At 40.9% G+C, this 17,772-nt stretch overlaps 1 protein-coding gene across 6 annotated transcripts in view; it reads left to right on the top strand.

Annotated features, from left to right (window-relative positions):
* The window catches only part of LOC102288865 (furin), a 208,697-nt gene that overhangs the window by 44,302 nt on the left and 146,623 nt on the right, over positions 1–17,772 (top strand). For all 6 annotated transcript variants that reach the window (XM_014334224.2, XM_042221864.1, XM_042221861.1 and 3 more), the window contains one exon: positions 4,445–4,547. In XM_014334224.2, the coding sequence (XP_014189710.1) occupies positions 4,445–4,547 (103 nt within the window). The remainder of the gene's footprint in view (positions 1–4,444; positions 4,548–17,772) is intronic.

Raw genomic sequence — 17,772 nt, 5'->3', positions numbered from 1 at the left:
AACTGTAATGTGCATAAATATACTTATTTATTCCCAATATTGTTGCAGTTAGTTATTGTCAGCTACATTAGATGACCTTCCTGTCTCTGTACACCAGACAAGAGCCGGCTAAACAACAACAACAGCTGTTTATAAGCTCACATTAAACCAGCTAATGTTAAGGTTCAAGAGAATCCCACATTCCTGCTGATTTGATTACATTCTTACATAGTATGAGAGCTAATTTGCTAAGTGTCAGAGTCCAACAATATTTCTTGTGTTAACAGCAGGCTAAGAGGCTAAGAGTAGCTAACAGCGCGAAAAACAGTAGCGCTTGCCGACTGCTCAGCATATGTTCAATAACGGACCTCAGTATGGCTGTCATCATTTAGAAGTGAGCTTCTCTGACTCAGTGAGCTGTATATTAGAGTCCGTCCACAACGTTTTACAGCCCCTTACAAAGTAAATCAGGGGTGGGAAACTCCAGGCCCTGAGGGCCGGTGTCCTGCAGGTTTTAAATCTCACCTTGGGTCAACACACCTGAATCACATGATTAGTTTGTTACCAGACCTCTGGAGAACTTCAAGACATGTTGAGGATGTCATTTAGCCATTTAAATCAGCTGTGTTGGATCAAGGACACGTCTAAACCTGCATTACACCGGCCCTTGAGGCCTGGAGTTCCCCCACTCCTGGAGTAAATAAAGGTGGAGGTTTCTCGCCCGGCATTGACAGTTGAGGTAAACAGTGGACTTTAACACATGGGGAAAAACTCCAGAGCGAATCTGGTTCAAACATAGCAGAAACACGCCGGCTGGCCATGGTTGTTATGGGGTACAGTCTAAATTTCATATTTTTGATCTTTCTGACCTGACTAAAACATGTTTTTCCTACAGCTAGACTTATGTACTTGAATTGGGAGGGGCGAGAAAGCCTCAGTTAATTGATATCTGCAGTCTACTGACATCTAGCATTGAACATTTTAGACACTGTAACTTTAAGACACAAAGTTCTGGAACTGTCTTTAGAAATGTTTGTTGAATGAATCTTTTCTGAGGGGAAAAAACCAACACTGGTCATTATATTGTCACAGTTATGTCTATGACTCTTCGTAAGCTGTTATTAATTTTTTAAAAATGTGTTTAAGCACACACGTTTCAGTTTATTTCAGAAACGTATGCGCTTAACAGCCTTGAGTACCTTTCCTGACACATTCGGTTGATACCAAAAAGTATATTAAAGCTCAGTAAACAGCTGAATAGGAAAGCTGCTTATTGAGAAACCCCGTCCCTGTTTTTTTTCTTTAGATTATGTTTGCATTTACACAACTGGTTACATTATGTAACTTATGCTTTATAAATTCCTTGATAGGTCTTAATAATTCTTTTACTCTTACCAAAGTGTAGTCAACAATTCAACAGCCTGTATTAGTGTCTGGTTTATTACTAATACAGGGCAACCAGGGCTCGTCCAATCGTCAGGGCAGACGTTCTTGACTGACGTACGAGGGCGTAATCTGGCAGCGCGAGGAGGAGGAGGGGCGGGGTCAGAGATTCACCAGAGCAACCGGCAACAGAATGATTGACACCTCAGCTCTCAGGGCAAGATGAAGGGGTGAAAGTCAGGATGGGGGTGGAGGGAGGTGAAGACAGAAACAGAGGAAGTCAGGAGAGATGATGGGGGCATATGAAGCACTAGTGAGGGGGAAAAAAATCTGACGGTTTCTTTTCTTATAAGCACGATTTTGTTGCACATAGTCACCTCTCTCGATTTAAGAAGGTTATTGACAAGATTGTTTATGCAGCGCAGTATGATTCATGTGCTGGAGCATGCAGTATGACACTAAGCGGATTAACGTTAACTTTATGGAATGATTGCATGAACTGAGAAATAGAACATAATTATCAATCACTCATTAATCAAGAAAAATGAAAGGCGTCTTTAACGTTGAGGACATTGCTCTCTCTGTCTGGCCCTCCCTCTCTCTCCTGCTCAGTAGCCCTGCTCTCCTGCTTTCGTTCTGTTGTGTTTAATCAGCCTCTGGTGGACGTAGATATTGATTGAGGGTCAGTAATCTGCTCAGGGTTGGTAGCCTGCCAGGACCAGACAAATATATGTTTGTGTGTGTGTGTGTGCTAGTCGGGCATGTATGTTCGCTAAAAGCTGTACCTGATGGGCTATACCCACCTGTACACACACAAGGCAAGTGGAGCCTATTGTACCCTTTTTGTTAGACTGAGTCAAGCCCCTCCTGAGGAGCTCATTCAAAGCCTCTGAAATCCACGCAGCATCTTGAGCGTGCCTACTGTGTGTTTATATGAGAGAGAGTGTGTGTATGTTTTCACTGAGGGGCAGCTGCGATAAAGGCAGGGAAGCCAGAGATTGTTATGTTATCACTCTGTTTACATGTGTGTCTTCTGCATAGAAAAAGTGCCACTGTTGTTTTCTCTTGTTGCATGAACTTTCCAAAACTCCAAGGGTATATGTCTTTGATCATGTGTGCATTTGTGCTTGTGTGTGCCAGAATGTTCATTTACTAGAGAAACACACGATTAGTATATTTCAGTGCTTCAGAGAATGATCATGATTCTGCGCGTGTGTGTGTGTGTATGTTGTTGGTGATCACTCTACGACTGCGTGGGGTGAATCAGTGTTCAAAATGCCTCTCTGTGGGCTTATATCCAAGTTCACAAAGGTGTGTGTGTGAGTTTATTTTGGTGTACCTTTGGTTGTGTGTGCGTTTTCCCCTGGGCCGGTCCTCGTGCTATGGTGGACGTTAGCCTGCTAGCTGCCTCCATTCATCAGCTTTATTCACACAACAACAACAAAGCATTGCTGCTCCCCAGATGCAGCCCCCAAAACACACACATATGAAAGCACACACACACACACACACACACACACACAAACACACAGACACACACAAACAAGTCCTGCCTACCACAACTACCACCACCCACTGCCACCACCTCGTAACCATTTTTTCCATTGTGTGTTCTTCTCCCCCTCGTTCTCTCCCTCTCTCTCTTCATCATGATAACAAAATGAAGCCTCTTGAAAAACTCACTTTGAATATCAGATTGGCTTTGTGTGTGTGGGCAGGGGATGTTTGGGAAGCTGCTGACATTTTTGGTGAGACAGCTTGCGCGCTACCTTTTGGCACTACCTTTATGGTTTGTGCTCCTGTGAGAATGTGTTTGCATGAAGATGCAAGACTGAAGCTTCACTTAAAGCTATCAAGGGAATGTGTCTGTGTAGTGTGTGGGGCCATTAGGACTCATGGGAGCTGCCAAGATGGTTCTCGTGCCTCACGTTGGTGGGATTTCTGCACAGCAGTGTATGGATTTGTGTGTGTGTGCGTGTGGGTGGATTGTGTGGTTTGAAGTGAAAGGATGAAAGACCTGTCTATGTGACTCGTCCATGAACTCCCCGGGCTTCTTATGGGCACTTTGAACGTACATATGGTTTCTGAAAGTATCACTGTATGTGCACATGTTTCCTCACAAGTTAACATAACCCAGCGACTGAAGTAAACATTTCCATTAATGCACATGTAGCAAAAATTCAGAGGGTAATATATTCATATACAGTACAGTAATAATAATAATGCACAGTGTTTTGACCATTCATCCATCCAGTAGGACCAGTGTTTCCCAACCTTTTGGAGCCACGGCACATATTTCACATTAGAAAAATCACACGGCACACCACCAAACAAAAAACTCACAAAAAGCATATTGATAATTTTGCCCCGCACATCAGGTATAGTAGAATTGGCTCGGTTTGTCCCCATTATACCTTTTGTGCTTTCTTCTGACCACTTCTCATGCTAGGGCCTTCACCTGGGTTGGAATTTTCTCCAGGACCCAGATCAGATTGACTACTTTTTCTTTTCAAATATTTATCTGTTGCTATTACGTGCTGCATTGTCTCACAGCATGACTATTATGTAATTTCTTCTTCGTCTTCTTCTGTTTTTAATGGCAGTTGGCAACCCATTTAATTAGAGCAGGTAGTTGTACTGCCCTCTAGTGGAAGAGAATGTAATTGTTCTGCACGTTACTCACGCCGATCGCTTAGAGTACTAACCAGGTGAAACCAGATCATCATCCACGGCACACCTGACCATTTCTCAAGGCACACCTATGTGCCGCGGCACAGTGGATTGCAGTAGACAAGAATCTAACACTGTCTCTATTATTTTTTTTACCTGCAGTGTTAAGAGCCTATTGCACACTGACTGTTTTTTGCAGTGAACAAAAACAGAAAGCAGTTGATATCTGATTTATGCCATTGTTACAGTATATTTACTGTGTCTGCTAGTAAATATACTGACCAAGGCTCTGTGAGGATATCAGCGTGCCACCAAGTAGACTTGGAAAAAAGTAGAAAAAAGGAAATTATACTTTTTTTGTGATGCTAGCATTTTAATAATATTGTGTATATATGTGTCTGTGTGTGTATAGTTTGCACAGGGTGAGTACACTGATGCGACTGACCTGAATTTGATGCCGGTTTGGAGGAACAACGTTACTGGACATGGAGTCGTGGTCAGCATCATTGATGATGGTGAGTCTAACTTTACTGCAACAAACATGTTCACACACGTTATAAATAAAATATATAAAATCTGCATTTGCTGGCAGTCAACATCTAAAAACTAAGGCACTTTTTTTGTTGTTGCAGTATTTACCCTCTTAAAGCTTTTATCTCAGTTGAGTATGCATTGCCTTTGCTTTACACAATTATACCAGAAACAAACTTACATTTCTGAAAAAATATATTTAAATTAGAAACTTGCATAATGCAACAATTCTGTGCAATACTTCGACAAGATGTGTGCAGTGTGCACTAAAAAAAACAAAAAAACAAAAGATGTTAAATCGGCAAATCTTGTCAGGTTTGGTGTGACAAAGCTCAGCTCTGGCTCTGAGCGGAGAGGGTGAATGATTTATGTTAGTGCCCTCCTCCCCCAAGCCGCTACCACCGCCCTACCACCGCCCTACCACCGCCCTACCACCGTCATCTTCGTCTCAGTCATGCCACAATGAGAATTCATTTCTCTCTGATTGCTTGGATATCTGGCAACAAGGGAAATGAGAGAGCGGCATCTTATGGGCTCATTCATCAAGAACTAATTGAAGCCTCACTAGTCTCAAGTGCTGATAGAGCTGGAGTAGTTGTGTGTGCTGTTTTGTATGTGTGTGTTGAAGTCTTCACCTTTTTTTTTCTTCTTCTTTTTTGCATTCAAGTGCCTCTGACTCTGCCCTCTGTGTGTGAAAGTGACTGGGTTTTAAGAAACAATATATCTGTGTGTGTTGATTCGCTGGTATGCATGCATGCATGCAGGAGTGTCAGTTTTTGACTTCAGTGTCTGGTTTCAGGAGAAAAAAAGCTTGTGTTGTGGTTAGCCTCTTTGGATAGAAGGCCTTCTCTCTCTTCTGCATCCTTCTGCATACAGACTGTGTCTGTGTGTGTATGTTTGGGTATGGGTGGCACGAGGTGGAGGGTGGCTACAGAATGAGCAAGAAAGCAAGAGAGAAGGAGAAAGAAATTAAATAGAGGAAGGATATAGAGGGAAATGTCAGGAGAAAGCAAGAGCAAAAAGGATTCAGAGTGGGGCGAGTGTGTGTGTGTGTGTATGAGACAGAGAGTATTAGACCTGCACCACTGAATCTCCTCTCCTCTGAGGCTATTGTACTCTGCTCCACCTCTCTGTATTGATTCCACTGGGCAAGAGCCCCGCTCTTTTTCCTTTCTCCCTCCCTCCCTCCCACCCTCTCTCTCTCTTCCTTCTTTCTTTTTTCCTCTTTTCCTCTTCCCTTTCCCCTCTTTGTTAACTAGGAGGTGACTTTTTCCTTTGGCCACCTTTTTTTCTTCTTCTTCTTCTACTCCTCCTTTTCCTCGTCTCTCTTTCTTTCCCTCCCTTTTGGACATTTTGCCTCTCACAGCTAAAGGATCATGTACACGCTCACCTTTAGCCACCTTTCAATCGATGTCATTGATTTTAATATCACAATGAAATAAATTATTTTCTTTGAGTGAAAGCACCCTACCACCCCCTCCTCCACTGTGCTCCTCCTCCATAGCCATCCTTCAGTTCAGTCCTTCTGTTTTAGATGTAATTGGCAATCTGAGACTTGTTTTCTAAAACTGTTGAATCACGTTCATAGTGCCACCTTCATTCATATGCTTCCCTTTGTTTGCATGGACTATACCCTTTACTGTTCTCTGTGCATGGCAGCATTAGTTATAGTTTCATCAACTTGCTTTTATAGCTTCATGAACAGTGGGTGATCGTTGAAAAGCTATAAAATAATAAAGACCCTTATTTCTCAACTTTGTGTATGCACACCTTTGAGTGCAACACATTGAATCTGTGAAGATGCAAACTGACCTACAAGGTTGTGACTGTATTGTACAATGCAGGATTGTGAAACTATGTAACATTTACCTATTATTAATTTCAAAGTACTTAACTGATGCTGAGAAAAGAGGTTGTGCTCATCAGCTAATGCTTACACTGCCTCACGTGGTTAGCAAGAAGCATCCGCTATTCATGGTGGAATTAGTTAAACAGCCTTGAATCAAATACTACTTACAGATGAGGAGAGAACTATTAGCTCCCCCTATGAAACTTAAATATATATATATATATATATATATGTATGTATATTTCCCAAGTGCTGTTAGACAGAGCAAGGAATTCTTTACACACTTTTCCAAACATCCAAAGTTTATTTTTCTTTGAAAACCCTTCTTTCAGATTTGAATGGTCTTCTGTCATAAACTTTGATCTTCAGTTCAACTAACAGATTTTCATTGGGATTCAAGTCAGGGGTTTGAGGAGGTCAGTCAATAATTTTCACTTGGTCCTCTGGAGGTAGTTCTTTACCAGAAGTGACACATGTTAGTCTTCAAACATTTGTCATGTTGGAAGACAAAGCGACCATCCAGACTCAGTTTTCTTTTCAAATCTTCATGCATCCTTGTTGGTGGTTCCTTCCACCCTGATGAGATTCCCAGTTCCAGGAGCATCCCTACAGCATAATACACCCACCACCATGTTTCACTGTGAACAATGTTCTTTGAGTTGTGTGTCTCTTCCTTCTTTCTCCAAATAAAAGCAACATGTCTGGTCTGTGTCCAAAGAGCACTAGTTTTGTCTCATCCGACCAAAGGACGCACTTCCAGTAAGCATAATCCTTCTCCAGGTTGCCCTTAGCGTACTTCAGTCTTGGCTGTTGTTCTGGGGTCTTTAGACACATCTCTCACTAGTTTGCTTTACAGAGTCTTTGAAGTATTTTGCTTCTGTACTGTGTGGCTTTTTCTGAATTTCTTGAAGATACATCTCACTCCAGTTCTTGAAACTTGGAAATGCTGTGATAACTTTGTATATCCATCTCCTGCTTTGTGAGCATCAACAATTCTTTTCCTCTAAACGAATGTCTTCTGTCTTCGGCATTTTTATTCTGTGTATAAATTGGAAGATATCCCTCAGTTTTAACTTGATTTCACAAGCTTTGAGTATAACAGAGTAAAAGAACATCATTGCACAGCAGTGGTTTGTGTCAGAGCTCAATAAAAAGGTCCGTTTCTCGAGGGGCTAATAACACTGACTGTGGTAGTTGTTTTTTTTTATTTATTTTTTTACTGAAATAATTCTGTTCTTTCGTGCAAATAGAAAGAATTCATGCTTTCTAAAGAAAACTAATATTTTTAGAAATGCTATGTTGAAAATCACTTGCTCTATTAGAAAAGCTCTGGGAAAATTTTGTTGGAAAACTGTGCCACATGTTTAACACCAATCCCAGTTACTTTAGGTACAGTGGTGCTGGATACCATGCAGTTGTGATATGCCAATCAAAAGGTAGTCAAATTCTAAATCCTACTATGACTTAATGCTTATTTGACTCTAAATGAGACCACCATTCACAGCATGAATATGATGCTTTATTGAAGAAGAGTTGAAAATAGCAATCAATATCATAAACTCATTAGAAAAATATTTCCCAACCTAATAAATCATATGAGAAGAAGAGTCATTTTCTCATCAACATTTAATGTAGTTATTTTTGTCCCCCAAACAAGTTCTGAAGAGATTGGATAAAACAGTTTGTTTTCTCTGGTTTAAATACAAAAAAAACCCAAAACTGTTTTGAAAGTTTTGATATTATACAACGGATCTTAAAAAAACAACTATCAAACTACCATACTGTGAGCAGTTTAACATCAGCATGAGGAAACCTTTCATTCTACAGAGATCAACATTTTAGACCCGTTGTTTGCAATGTTGTTCATGTTTATCACTTCCTTACTACGTGTGTCTACAACAGTACTCTACATTAAAGCTACTGGAAACTTCAGATGGATGAGTTGACCATATGTACATAAACATACAGGTTGTACATGCACAACAGTGTAAAATAGGTGGGATATTTTTCCTTTTTTATAGACTAAAGGTGTAACTATACATCTCTGGTAAACACTAGCTATCTGGTTTGTATGGACATGTCCTCAAAGTTCACATAAACAGGGCTTTATAGTTTGAGAAATGAGGCTCTTGGACACTTTTATAGCAGGAATAAAAGACAGCTGTCACAGAGTGTGCACTTCAACATAAGCAGCGCTCATTAGCCTGTCATCAACGCATTATGACCGGTGAGTGGGATAAGGATGAAGATTCATCAGAAAAATTACATCCACCCCCTATCCACCTTGTCCCGCCACTCTACTACAATGTCCCTGTCACCCAGCTATCAACGCTGGCCTCTGTCCCCCGTGGCCAAGGAGTCCAAAAGCAGACTCCTATCGATCGGTGCTTACGCCATTGTCATTACATGTCATTGGTACACAAGGAGACACAGGACACAACTTAGACTAGGAGATGGAGATAGAGCAATGAATGAATGAATGGGGGAAGAAAGAAAATAATGAGAATTTAGAAAAAGAAGACTGAATATAGGACTGTTTCTTGCCACATTGATGTGTGAAGAGCATAGAAAGAAAAGAAAACCTTTTGAGTATACTTTCTTCTTCTGTAAACATTAATTTGAGCATAACTGCACTCTGGAGCGGATGGAGACATTGTGTGATTTCTTCTTTTTTTTCATGTTTTCAGAAGAAACTGCTGTAAGATAAAAGTAGGAATTTATAGTTCCACCACAAAAAATTGTACCCCGAGGAGTTAATGCAAGCTTCATATAGATGCAGAGCTTTAATTATGTTGTCATTCTGTATGTATTTATCAGGTGATGTAGGAGGTGTGATAAAAGATTTTATGGCTGATTATGAAGGCTTACGTAGCCATTCTAAGAGGCAGGGCTGTGTTTTGTGTCTGATTGACATTGTAAAGTCACACAGTGTGAGTACTATTGAATTGCTGTCTGTTCATGTTATACAGGGAGTGCAGAATTATTAGGCAAATGAGTATTTTGTCCACATCATCCTCTTCATGCATGTTGTCTTACTCCAAGCTGTATAGGCTCGAAAGCCTACTACCAATTAAGCATATTAGGTGATGTGCATCTCTGTAATGAGAAGGGGTGTGGTCTAATGACATCAACACCCTATATCAGGTGTGCATAATTATTAGGCAACTCCTTTCCTTTGGCAAAATGGGTCAAAAGAAGGACTTGACAGGCTCAGAAAAGTCAAAAATAGTGAGATATCTTGCAGAGGGATGCAGCAGTCTCAAAATTGCAAAGCTTCTGAAGCGTGATCATCGAACAATCAAGCGTTTCATTCAAAATAGTCAACAGGGTCGCAAGAAGCGTGTGGAAAAACCAAGGCGCAAAATAACTGCCCATGAACTGAGAAAAGTCAAGCATGCAGCTGCCAAGATGCCACTTGCCACCAGTTTGGCCATATTTCAGAGCTGCAACATCACTGGAGTGCCCAAAAGCACAAGGTGTGCAATACTCAGAGACATGGCCAAGGTAAGAAAGGCTGAAAGACGACCACCACTGAACAAGACACACAAGCTGAAACGTCAAGACTGGGCCAAGAAATATCTCAAGACTGGTTTTTCTAAGGTTTTATGGACTGATGAAATGAGAGTGAGTCTTGATGGGCCAGATGGATGGGCCCGTGGCTGGATTGGTAAAGGGCAGAGAGCTCCAGTCCGACTCAGACGCCAGCAAGGTGGAGGTGGAGTACTGGTTTGGGCTGGTATCATCAAAGATGAGCTTGTGGGGCCTTTTCGGGTTGAGGATGGAGTCAAGCTCAACTCCCAGTCCTACTGCCAGTTTCTGGAAGACACCTTCTTCAAGCAGTGGTACAGGAAGAAGTCTGCATCCTTCAAGAAAAACATGATTTTCATGCAGGACAATGCTCCATCACACGCGTCCAAGTACTCCACAGCGTGGCTGGCAAGAAAGGGTATAAAAGAAGAAAAACTAATGACATGGCCTCCTTGTTCACCTGATCTGAACCCCATTGAGAACCTGTGGTCCATCATCAAATGTGAGATTTACAAGGAGGGAAAACAGTACACCTCTCTGAACAGTGTCTGGGAGGCTGTGGTTGCTGCTGCACGCAATGTTGATGGTGAACAGATCAAAACACTGACAGAATCCATGGATGGCAGGCTTTTGAGTGTCCTTGCAAAGAAAGGTGGCTATATTGGTCGCTGATTTGTTTTTGTTTTGTTTTTGAATGTCAGAAATGTATATTTGTGAATGTGGAGATGTTATATTGGTTTCACTGGTAAAAATAAATAATTGAAATGGGTATATATTTGTTTTTTGTTAAGTTGCCTAATAATTATGCACAGTAATAGTCACCTGCACACACAGATATCCCCCTAAAATAGCTAAAACTAAAAACAAACTAAAAACTACTTCCAAAAACATTCAGCTTTGATATTAATGAGTTTTTTGGGTTCATTGAAAACATGGTTGTTGTTCAATAATAAAATTATTCCTCAAAAATACAACTTGCCTAATAATTCTGCACTCCCTGTATATTACTCAAAGGTACAACAAGTACTTTTTGAGGTCACTTAAAGGACTGGATGTTAGTTTTTGACTATAGTAGTGGAAATGGACATCGCTGTTCCACATAATCAGTTTTTATTTATGTGGCTGGAGACTTCAAAAAAACGTTCACTAACTCTGGCTAACAGCAGCTAACAGCAGCAAAAACAACAGCTAACTGATAGAAAAGTTTGGGATATCCTCAACAATTAATTTTACAAACAGCAGACTAACAGCCTACACTCACTACAGATGAGCGGCGGCCACAGTAGTTTGGCCTACAGTGGCCAATGTAGCGAAGATCACGCGCTTGGATCAGGAAAGGTAACAAAGAAGAATTCAGTTGACTGCAATCTGCAATCTACTGACATACAGCAGGTCACTGAACTGTGCAATTGAATATGCTTTGAATTTTGTGTGCTGTAGACCATTTTTCATAATCTAAAATATAAATAGGGCTTTTGCCATAGTTCTGGTGGGCCTAAAAACCTTTCCTTAGACACCTTTATACATGTAAAAAGGAATATTCAGAACTATAAAGACTTAATAGTAAAAGTCAAAAACATCCAGTTAAATGCTATGAGCTAACATTGTTATCTTTAGTTACTTAGCTAATATAAAGCCACAAATGTTACAATAAATATGATCAAAGTTAACTACATCTCAGAGCGCTGCTGTCAGTATAAGCCTGTGCTGTACAGTATGTGTTAAAGCAGTAGGATAGTGTGTTACAAAAGTGCTATGTTAAGCTCTCCTCCTAACCACCATCACCCCACCAAGTCCATCACTGGGCCGTTCCTAGCTGCCAGACTTAACAGGTTCTGTTAAACAAATATTATACGAGTATTCTTTTACATGAGATTGATATTACTTGGTGATCAACAGGTCTGTATATGGTAAATTCATCACATATCAAGTTTGTACTTTTGCCATATTTCCAACATATTTCTTAGTATTTGCATGTATTTGTTACAGTGTAAATGAACCTAACATAATTGCCCTATTCACTGTGTGCCAGCTATTACAGATGCACCCAGTGCCGTGTACAAGATAATTATCTTAACACTAAGCAACAAAGTCCTCAAAGTATTTAAACAAAGCAGTTGCCAAGCAACACAGAACTACCTGTGCGAGCATATTTATTTTAAAATTAATATATATTAATATATATTAAGCTTTGAACAGCTGTGACTACGCTGTTGAAAGGTATAATTAACTGTCTTTTTACAGGTTGTTTTTTTTTCTTTAGGGTAAACGTCTCCCTGATGAGCTGTTCTTCAGCCCATGTTTTCAACACAGAGGGCCAAAGATTGTGCTCTATAATAAGGAAAACTTCAATTTTACAATTTGTGTCTCAGTGTCTTTGCATCACTGTCCATAAATACTTGTATGCTTGTGGTCATGCACTCATGCATTAAGGCACACTCCTGGCTTAACTCCAGAGAGTGTCATAAGCCTGTTTGTGCATGTGTGTCTGTAGGGCAGTTTGGTAGAAATGACACTGGCCGGCCATGTAAAAGTGTGTCTGACAGGGGGAGCGACAGAGTCAGCTCTTTTTTTCCTCCCCGCTCGCCCCCCACTGTTCAATCCATCCAGCTGCTGTCACCACAGGGGAGCAGACAATCTATCAAGGCATCGGGATGCATTCTCCTCACCTGCGCCGCGCCTTTAATGAACAGCCAACATGATCCCGGCTGACAAGCAGGAAATGGATGTAATAAAGATTGTTTCTGCATGCTCTTTGCATCCCTGATAAATCACCTCGCTGTGCAACAGATACGGGAGCCACATGGAAATTTGATTTCACACGGCAAGGGGGAGGAAGAAGAGAGCAGTGGGGGGAAAAGAGAACTGCTAGTGGCAGGGTCACTCTATTTTATTCCTCTTTTTCTCCAGTGGAGCAGCAGCGCAAGATGTGTGGGGGTTGAATAGAGGGGCAGTTCTGTTTTCTTTTTTTTCCCTTTAACCATGTTCTTATCCCACAAAAGCTCTGTTAAGCCCCTAACATGCCTCTATTTCTCTAAGTCCATAAACAATATCAGACAATGTATAGACCTTTACAGAGGTCTCAGTCATCATAACTCGATGTAACGTTATTGTGTGCACTACAAAGGAAATAAGGAAGAAACCTGAAACTAAAACATTTTATTTGTAAAAAAAATAAGAACACTAAGTAAAAGTAAAAAAATAAACTACAGTTTTAGTATAATTCAGCTATTATAGTTGATGTATCAGGTGGTATTTCAGACGATAGATATGAGATAGTTGTGATTCCACTGATGAGTATGCATGTGATGATATAGTAATTATGAGGGGTTAAAGTGGGATTTAGCAGGTGGGGGAAACCTTAGATGTAGGTGGCCATGCAGCTGGGACAAAGTTTTAAAATATCAGCTAAATTAACCCATGCTATGAGTTCAGTAGATTTGTTTTCTTTGACGACCTGGCTACTGGCTCTGAGGTTTACTCGTCAGAATTTGACAAGTGCTAAAGAACATCACAAGCTTAAGGTCAAATTCATGATACCTTTCTTTGTAATAATCTGAAACGATGGATGCCACAGTCTGCCGTGCACCTATTCAAATACAACGACAAGAGACTTTATTAGGTAAACCCTGTTAGTTGACCAAAATATCTAATCAGCCAATGGCATGGCAGCAAGCAGTGCATTTAGGCCTGCAGACAAGGTAGAGACAAACTGCTGAAGTTCAAACTGAGAATCCGAATGAAGAATGAAGGTGATCTAAGTGACTTTTCATCGACATGGTTGTTGATGCCAGGGTTTTATTTCAGAAACTCGTGAAACTGCTGAGATTTTCCCACAAAACCATGTCTAGGGTTTACAGAGAATGGTCCAAAAAGAGAAACTATCCAGTGAGCAGCAGTTCTCTGGGTGAAAATACCTTGTTGAGTACTTAAGAGGAGAATAGCCAGACTGCTTTGAGCTGATAGGAAGGCAACAGTAACTCAAATAACCACTTGTTACATCCGTATTGCATGGAATAACATCTCTGAACAAACAGGATCTTGAACCTTGAAGCAGATGGGTTACAGAAGCTGAAGATCACACCAGGTAACACTCCTGTCCCCTCAGAATAGGAAACTGAGGCTACAGTTCACATGGCTCACTAAAACTGGACAATAAAAGATTGGAAAAACATTGCCTGGCATGATGTATCTCTATTTCTGCTTGAATGGTATTGTAAGAATATGGTGAACTTGAGAACCTGATGTTGGGGGGATATTTTCTTGACACACATTTGGTCTGTTAGCACCACCTGAGCATTGTTTAAAAACTAGAGCCTACCTGAATTTCTTTTGTTGCTGACTGTTTCTATTCCTTTGTGACCACAGTGTAACCACCTTCTGATGGCTGCTTTCAGCAGGATGAAGGGCCATATCAAAGAGCTCAAATCACGTTAAAGTTGATCTTTGAACATGGCAGTGAGTTCACTGTACTCAAACGGCCTCCACAGTCACCAGATCTCAGTCCAGTACAGCCTCTATAGGAAGTGCTAGAAACGGGAGAGTCACATCTTGAGTGTGCAGACGGCAAATCTGTAGCAAGTGCGTGGCACTATTATGTGAGTGCAGACCACTCTCTGATAGGTGCTTAGATCTGTAAGATTTAAGGAAGTTCTGAAGGGAAAAAATAGGTCCAAGATGTAACTAATAAAGTGACAACTTTCCAGGTAATCAAATGCCCCTTCCTGAGCAGTTCTTACCTTTCAAAACAACTGCTCATCTTCCTCACCTGTCCTCTCCTTCTTACATATTGAATGAGTGATTGTTGCACATTTGTTTTACTGTGCGAAATGCAGTTCGTGCCATTCTCTCGCACTGCCTAGATGGTGAAGTAAGGGCGCCAGAACGCAATGTTATTCTCTGCGTGCATGAACACCACAGATGAGAAGGAAGAAATGAATAGAATAGCCTAGTCTGTTTTGTTAGCTGTCTCTGTGAACACATATAAAGCACACCACGGCCAGCTGCCATATCCACAGTATATGACTACCAGTTGATATTGCTTCTATATGGTTTGAGAGCAGATTTAACTGGAGATGCGACCAGTTATATTAAATTAAACTCATCAGATATTTGATAAAATATAGATGATCAAAGGGAGCAAATACCAATCTGCAGAAGGGGTTCTAGCAAACATTCACTCACATGCCTTACTGTCCAAAAGTCAGCGTAGCAGCCTTCTAACAGAACAGCATTTGTATTGTAGAGTACAGGGAGTGTGAGAGAAATGAAAGGGGTGAAGAAAAGAAAATAATGATTAGAGCTGGGGAGAAATAATAGTGGGGGAGCAGGCGAAATACATGGGGAATGGAATATAGGAGAATAAAGGGAGAGTGAGATTGAGATAGGGAGAGGATGGAAAGGGGAAAGAGTGAGATAGGGAGTGGGGTGGGGGGGGGATGTAGATATGGGGGGTGGGTGAGTAATTTATGATTTAATCTAATGCAGTCTGGACCTGCTGTAAGTCACACAGACCTCAGCTGGGAAAAGCAAGGGAGGGAGCGATGAAGAAATTGAGAAAGAGACATTAACCTTTCCTTGAAGCGAGTATGGAACTGTTTTATCCGGCCACCAGCGACTCTTGTAAACCTTTTCTCCTCTCCAGCTCCACCTTCTGCGCCCTCTGATTTTACCAACTGCTTCTTTGGACTGAGTTTCCAAAACAGGTTATGTAATCACGATCACCTTTGGTTCCACAAAGTATGAAGCAGAATATACACTTACAGTTGATTCTCTTATTTCACTAAGGTGATATGACATTCTAATGACTGAGACCAATCATCTGATGATGGGTGTTTCTTTTGCACAGGAAGTGATGCCTGCATGTCTTCTAATGTGGTTGTGTTTAAAACTCCAGAGACTGTGATAGAAAAAGTAGAGAAACTCAAACTTCATCAGCGAAAATAAAGCCCAAGGAAAAAGCTGTCAGAAAGCTGCCTACACTGCTCGACTGATGAGTTATTACTGGGAAGCAGGAAAGTAAAGGCCAGAAAGATGCAGAGAAACTCTATTAGAAAATGGGAAATTTAAGGTTTACAGCACTTCACATCAGTATGTCCTCCACAAAGTCCTTCTGTAGCTTAGTATGACGTAATAAAAGTCGATGCAACACAGCCTTCTTTAGGAATCAGTTGTTGCTATAGGCAATGCCGCTGGCATTTTGGGCTGTTTTTTGTACTTCTTAAAAAAACGAAATAAGGTTTTGGTTTGATTTTCTGAGATCACAAATGTGTCACACAGTCACATAAGTTTTTGGGTTGTGAAATAACCTTGAGTCAATCTGATTGGCAGCAAATATCGGTGGATGACTTTAACTGGACTCACAAGGGAGTTTGAGTGAATTATTACAAATAATCAGCATTATCAATAACCAGCTGCTGCCGCTGGCATTGCTGCTGGCACTAGAGAAGAAAAAACATGATTGTGGTTGCAGTATCTTAGGTCATGCACTGTAGTGTATATGTGGTGCAGTGTCCAAGCAAGTAAGGCAGCGATCAGTCTTGTTCACCCTAAGATTTTACCCCCTTATTCATGAACAAAACTCCCTGTTTTTAGAACAAATATTGGTCATAAGTTTGACGTAAGGTGAAATTTAAATTTAAATTGCACAAATTGCACATTTGTGCAATTTGAAATTCTAAACTGTTCCCACTGCACTATGCACCTGCAGCAGCTGACAAATAAAATTGTCTTAACCATAGACTGTATATAAAAGATGGATGCAGCCACTGTGATGTTACCCACTGGTTGTGCACTACATTTTGAAGCCTCAACATTTACATTTTGGTCAACAAAATGGAGCCACAAGTGGCCTTGTTTAAATAAGAGGTTCTGCACCACACAGCAGACCGTATTATTTGGATCACAACAGTTTATTTATTATTATTGTTTATTTATTTTTGTATAAAGCTGTAAACATGAGCCAGCCCCCAGAGGCAGTTTGAGGAATTGCAGATTTTGGCATTTCTGACTTAGCTTTATTTTTCCAATCCACAGGATTCAGTTTAGTCTATCCACTAATTATCCCATCAATTCATTTGTATTGCTGGGGTCAGTTTTGCTGCATGGCTAGGCCTTCTAACTTTATTTGAAAGGGAAATAAAAAGCCAATTTTCATTAGTTATGACAAATGACTATAATGACAAAGACTAAGCAGGATATGAGTGTGTTGTATATACTAGGGGTGCAACGATATTCGTATCGATATTGAACCGTTCGATACAGTGCTTTCGGTTCGGTACGCATATGTATCGAACAATACAACATTTGTAGTTTATTTTATCAATTTTCCTTCTGATGATGCTGTCTGTGTTGAGCGCTCAGTGAATCTGTGTTCGACTACTCCGCCTAGGCTGCACTGTCGAGCGCAGATCCACTGAGCGCTCAACACAGACAGCATAGTCAGAAGGAAGAGCGCAGGGCAAGCTAGCGAGACAGAAGTTAAGCTCTCCTTGCAACAGGCAAATTGAACCTCATTCAGATCTGGCGTTTGGAATTATTTTGGTTTTCATGTGACGTATGACCCTGAAGGTAAGCGAGTCATGGACTAAAGTAAAACAGTATGTTGGATGTGCCATGCAATGCTCAATTACATTGGGTGGAACTAGTGTGTTAGCGCAGTTAGCTCGTTAACGTGTTGGCCGTCTAGCCCCATGCACGGGCGATCGGCGGTAGCTCGTTAACGGAGATTTGCCGTGTTGTGGCGTTAAGGTCATTTCAACGAGATTAACCTGAAAGCACTAGTGGGAACACAACGAATATGACTGCACATTTACGCCGACATCATCCTAGTG

Source organism: Haplochromis burtoni, unplaced genomic scaffold (genome assembly GCF_018398535.1).
Source record: "Haplochromis burtoni strain Fernald_Lab_line unplaced genomic scaffold, NCSU_Asbu1 Contig_76, whole genome shotgun sequence".
NCBI classification, from domain to species: domain Eukaryota; kingdom Metazoa; phylum Chordata; class Actinopteri; order Cichliformes; family Cichlidae; genus Haplochromis; species Haplochromis burtoni.
This window is presented reverse-complemented; position numbering and strand designations above follow the sequence as displayed.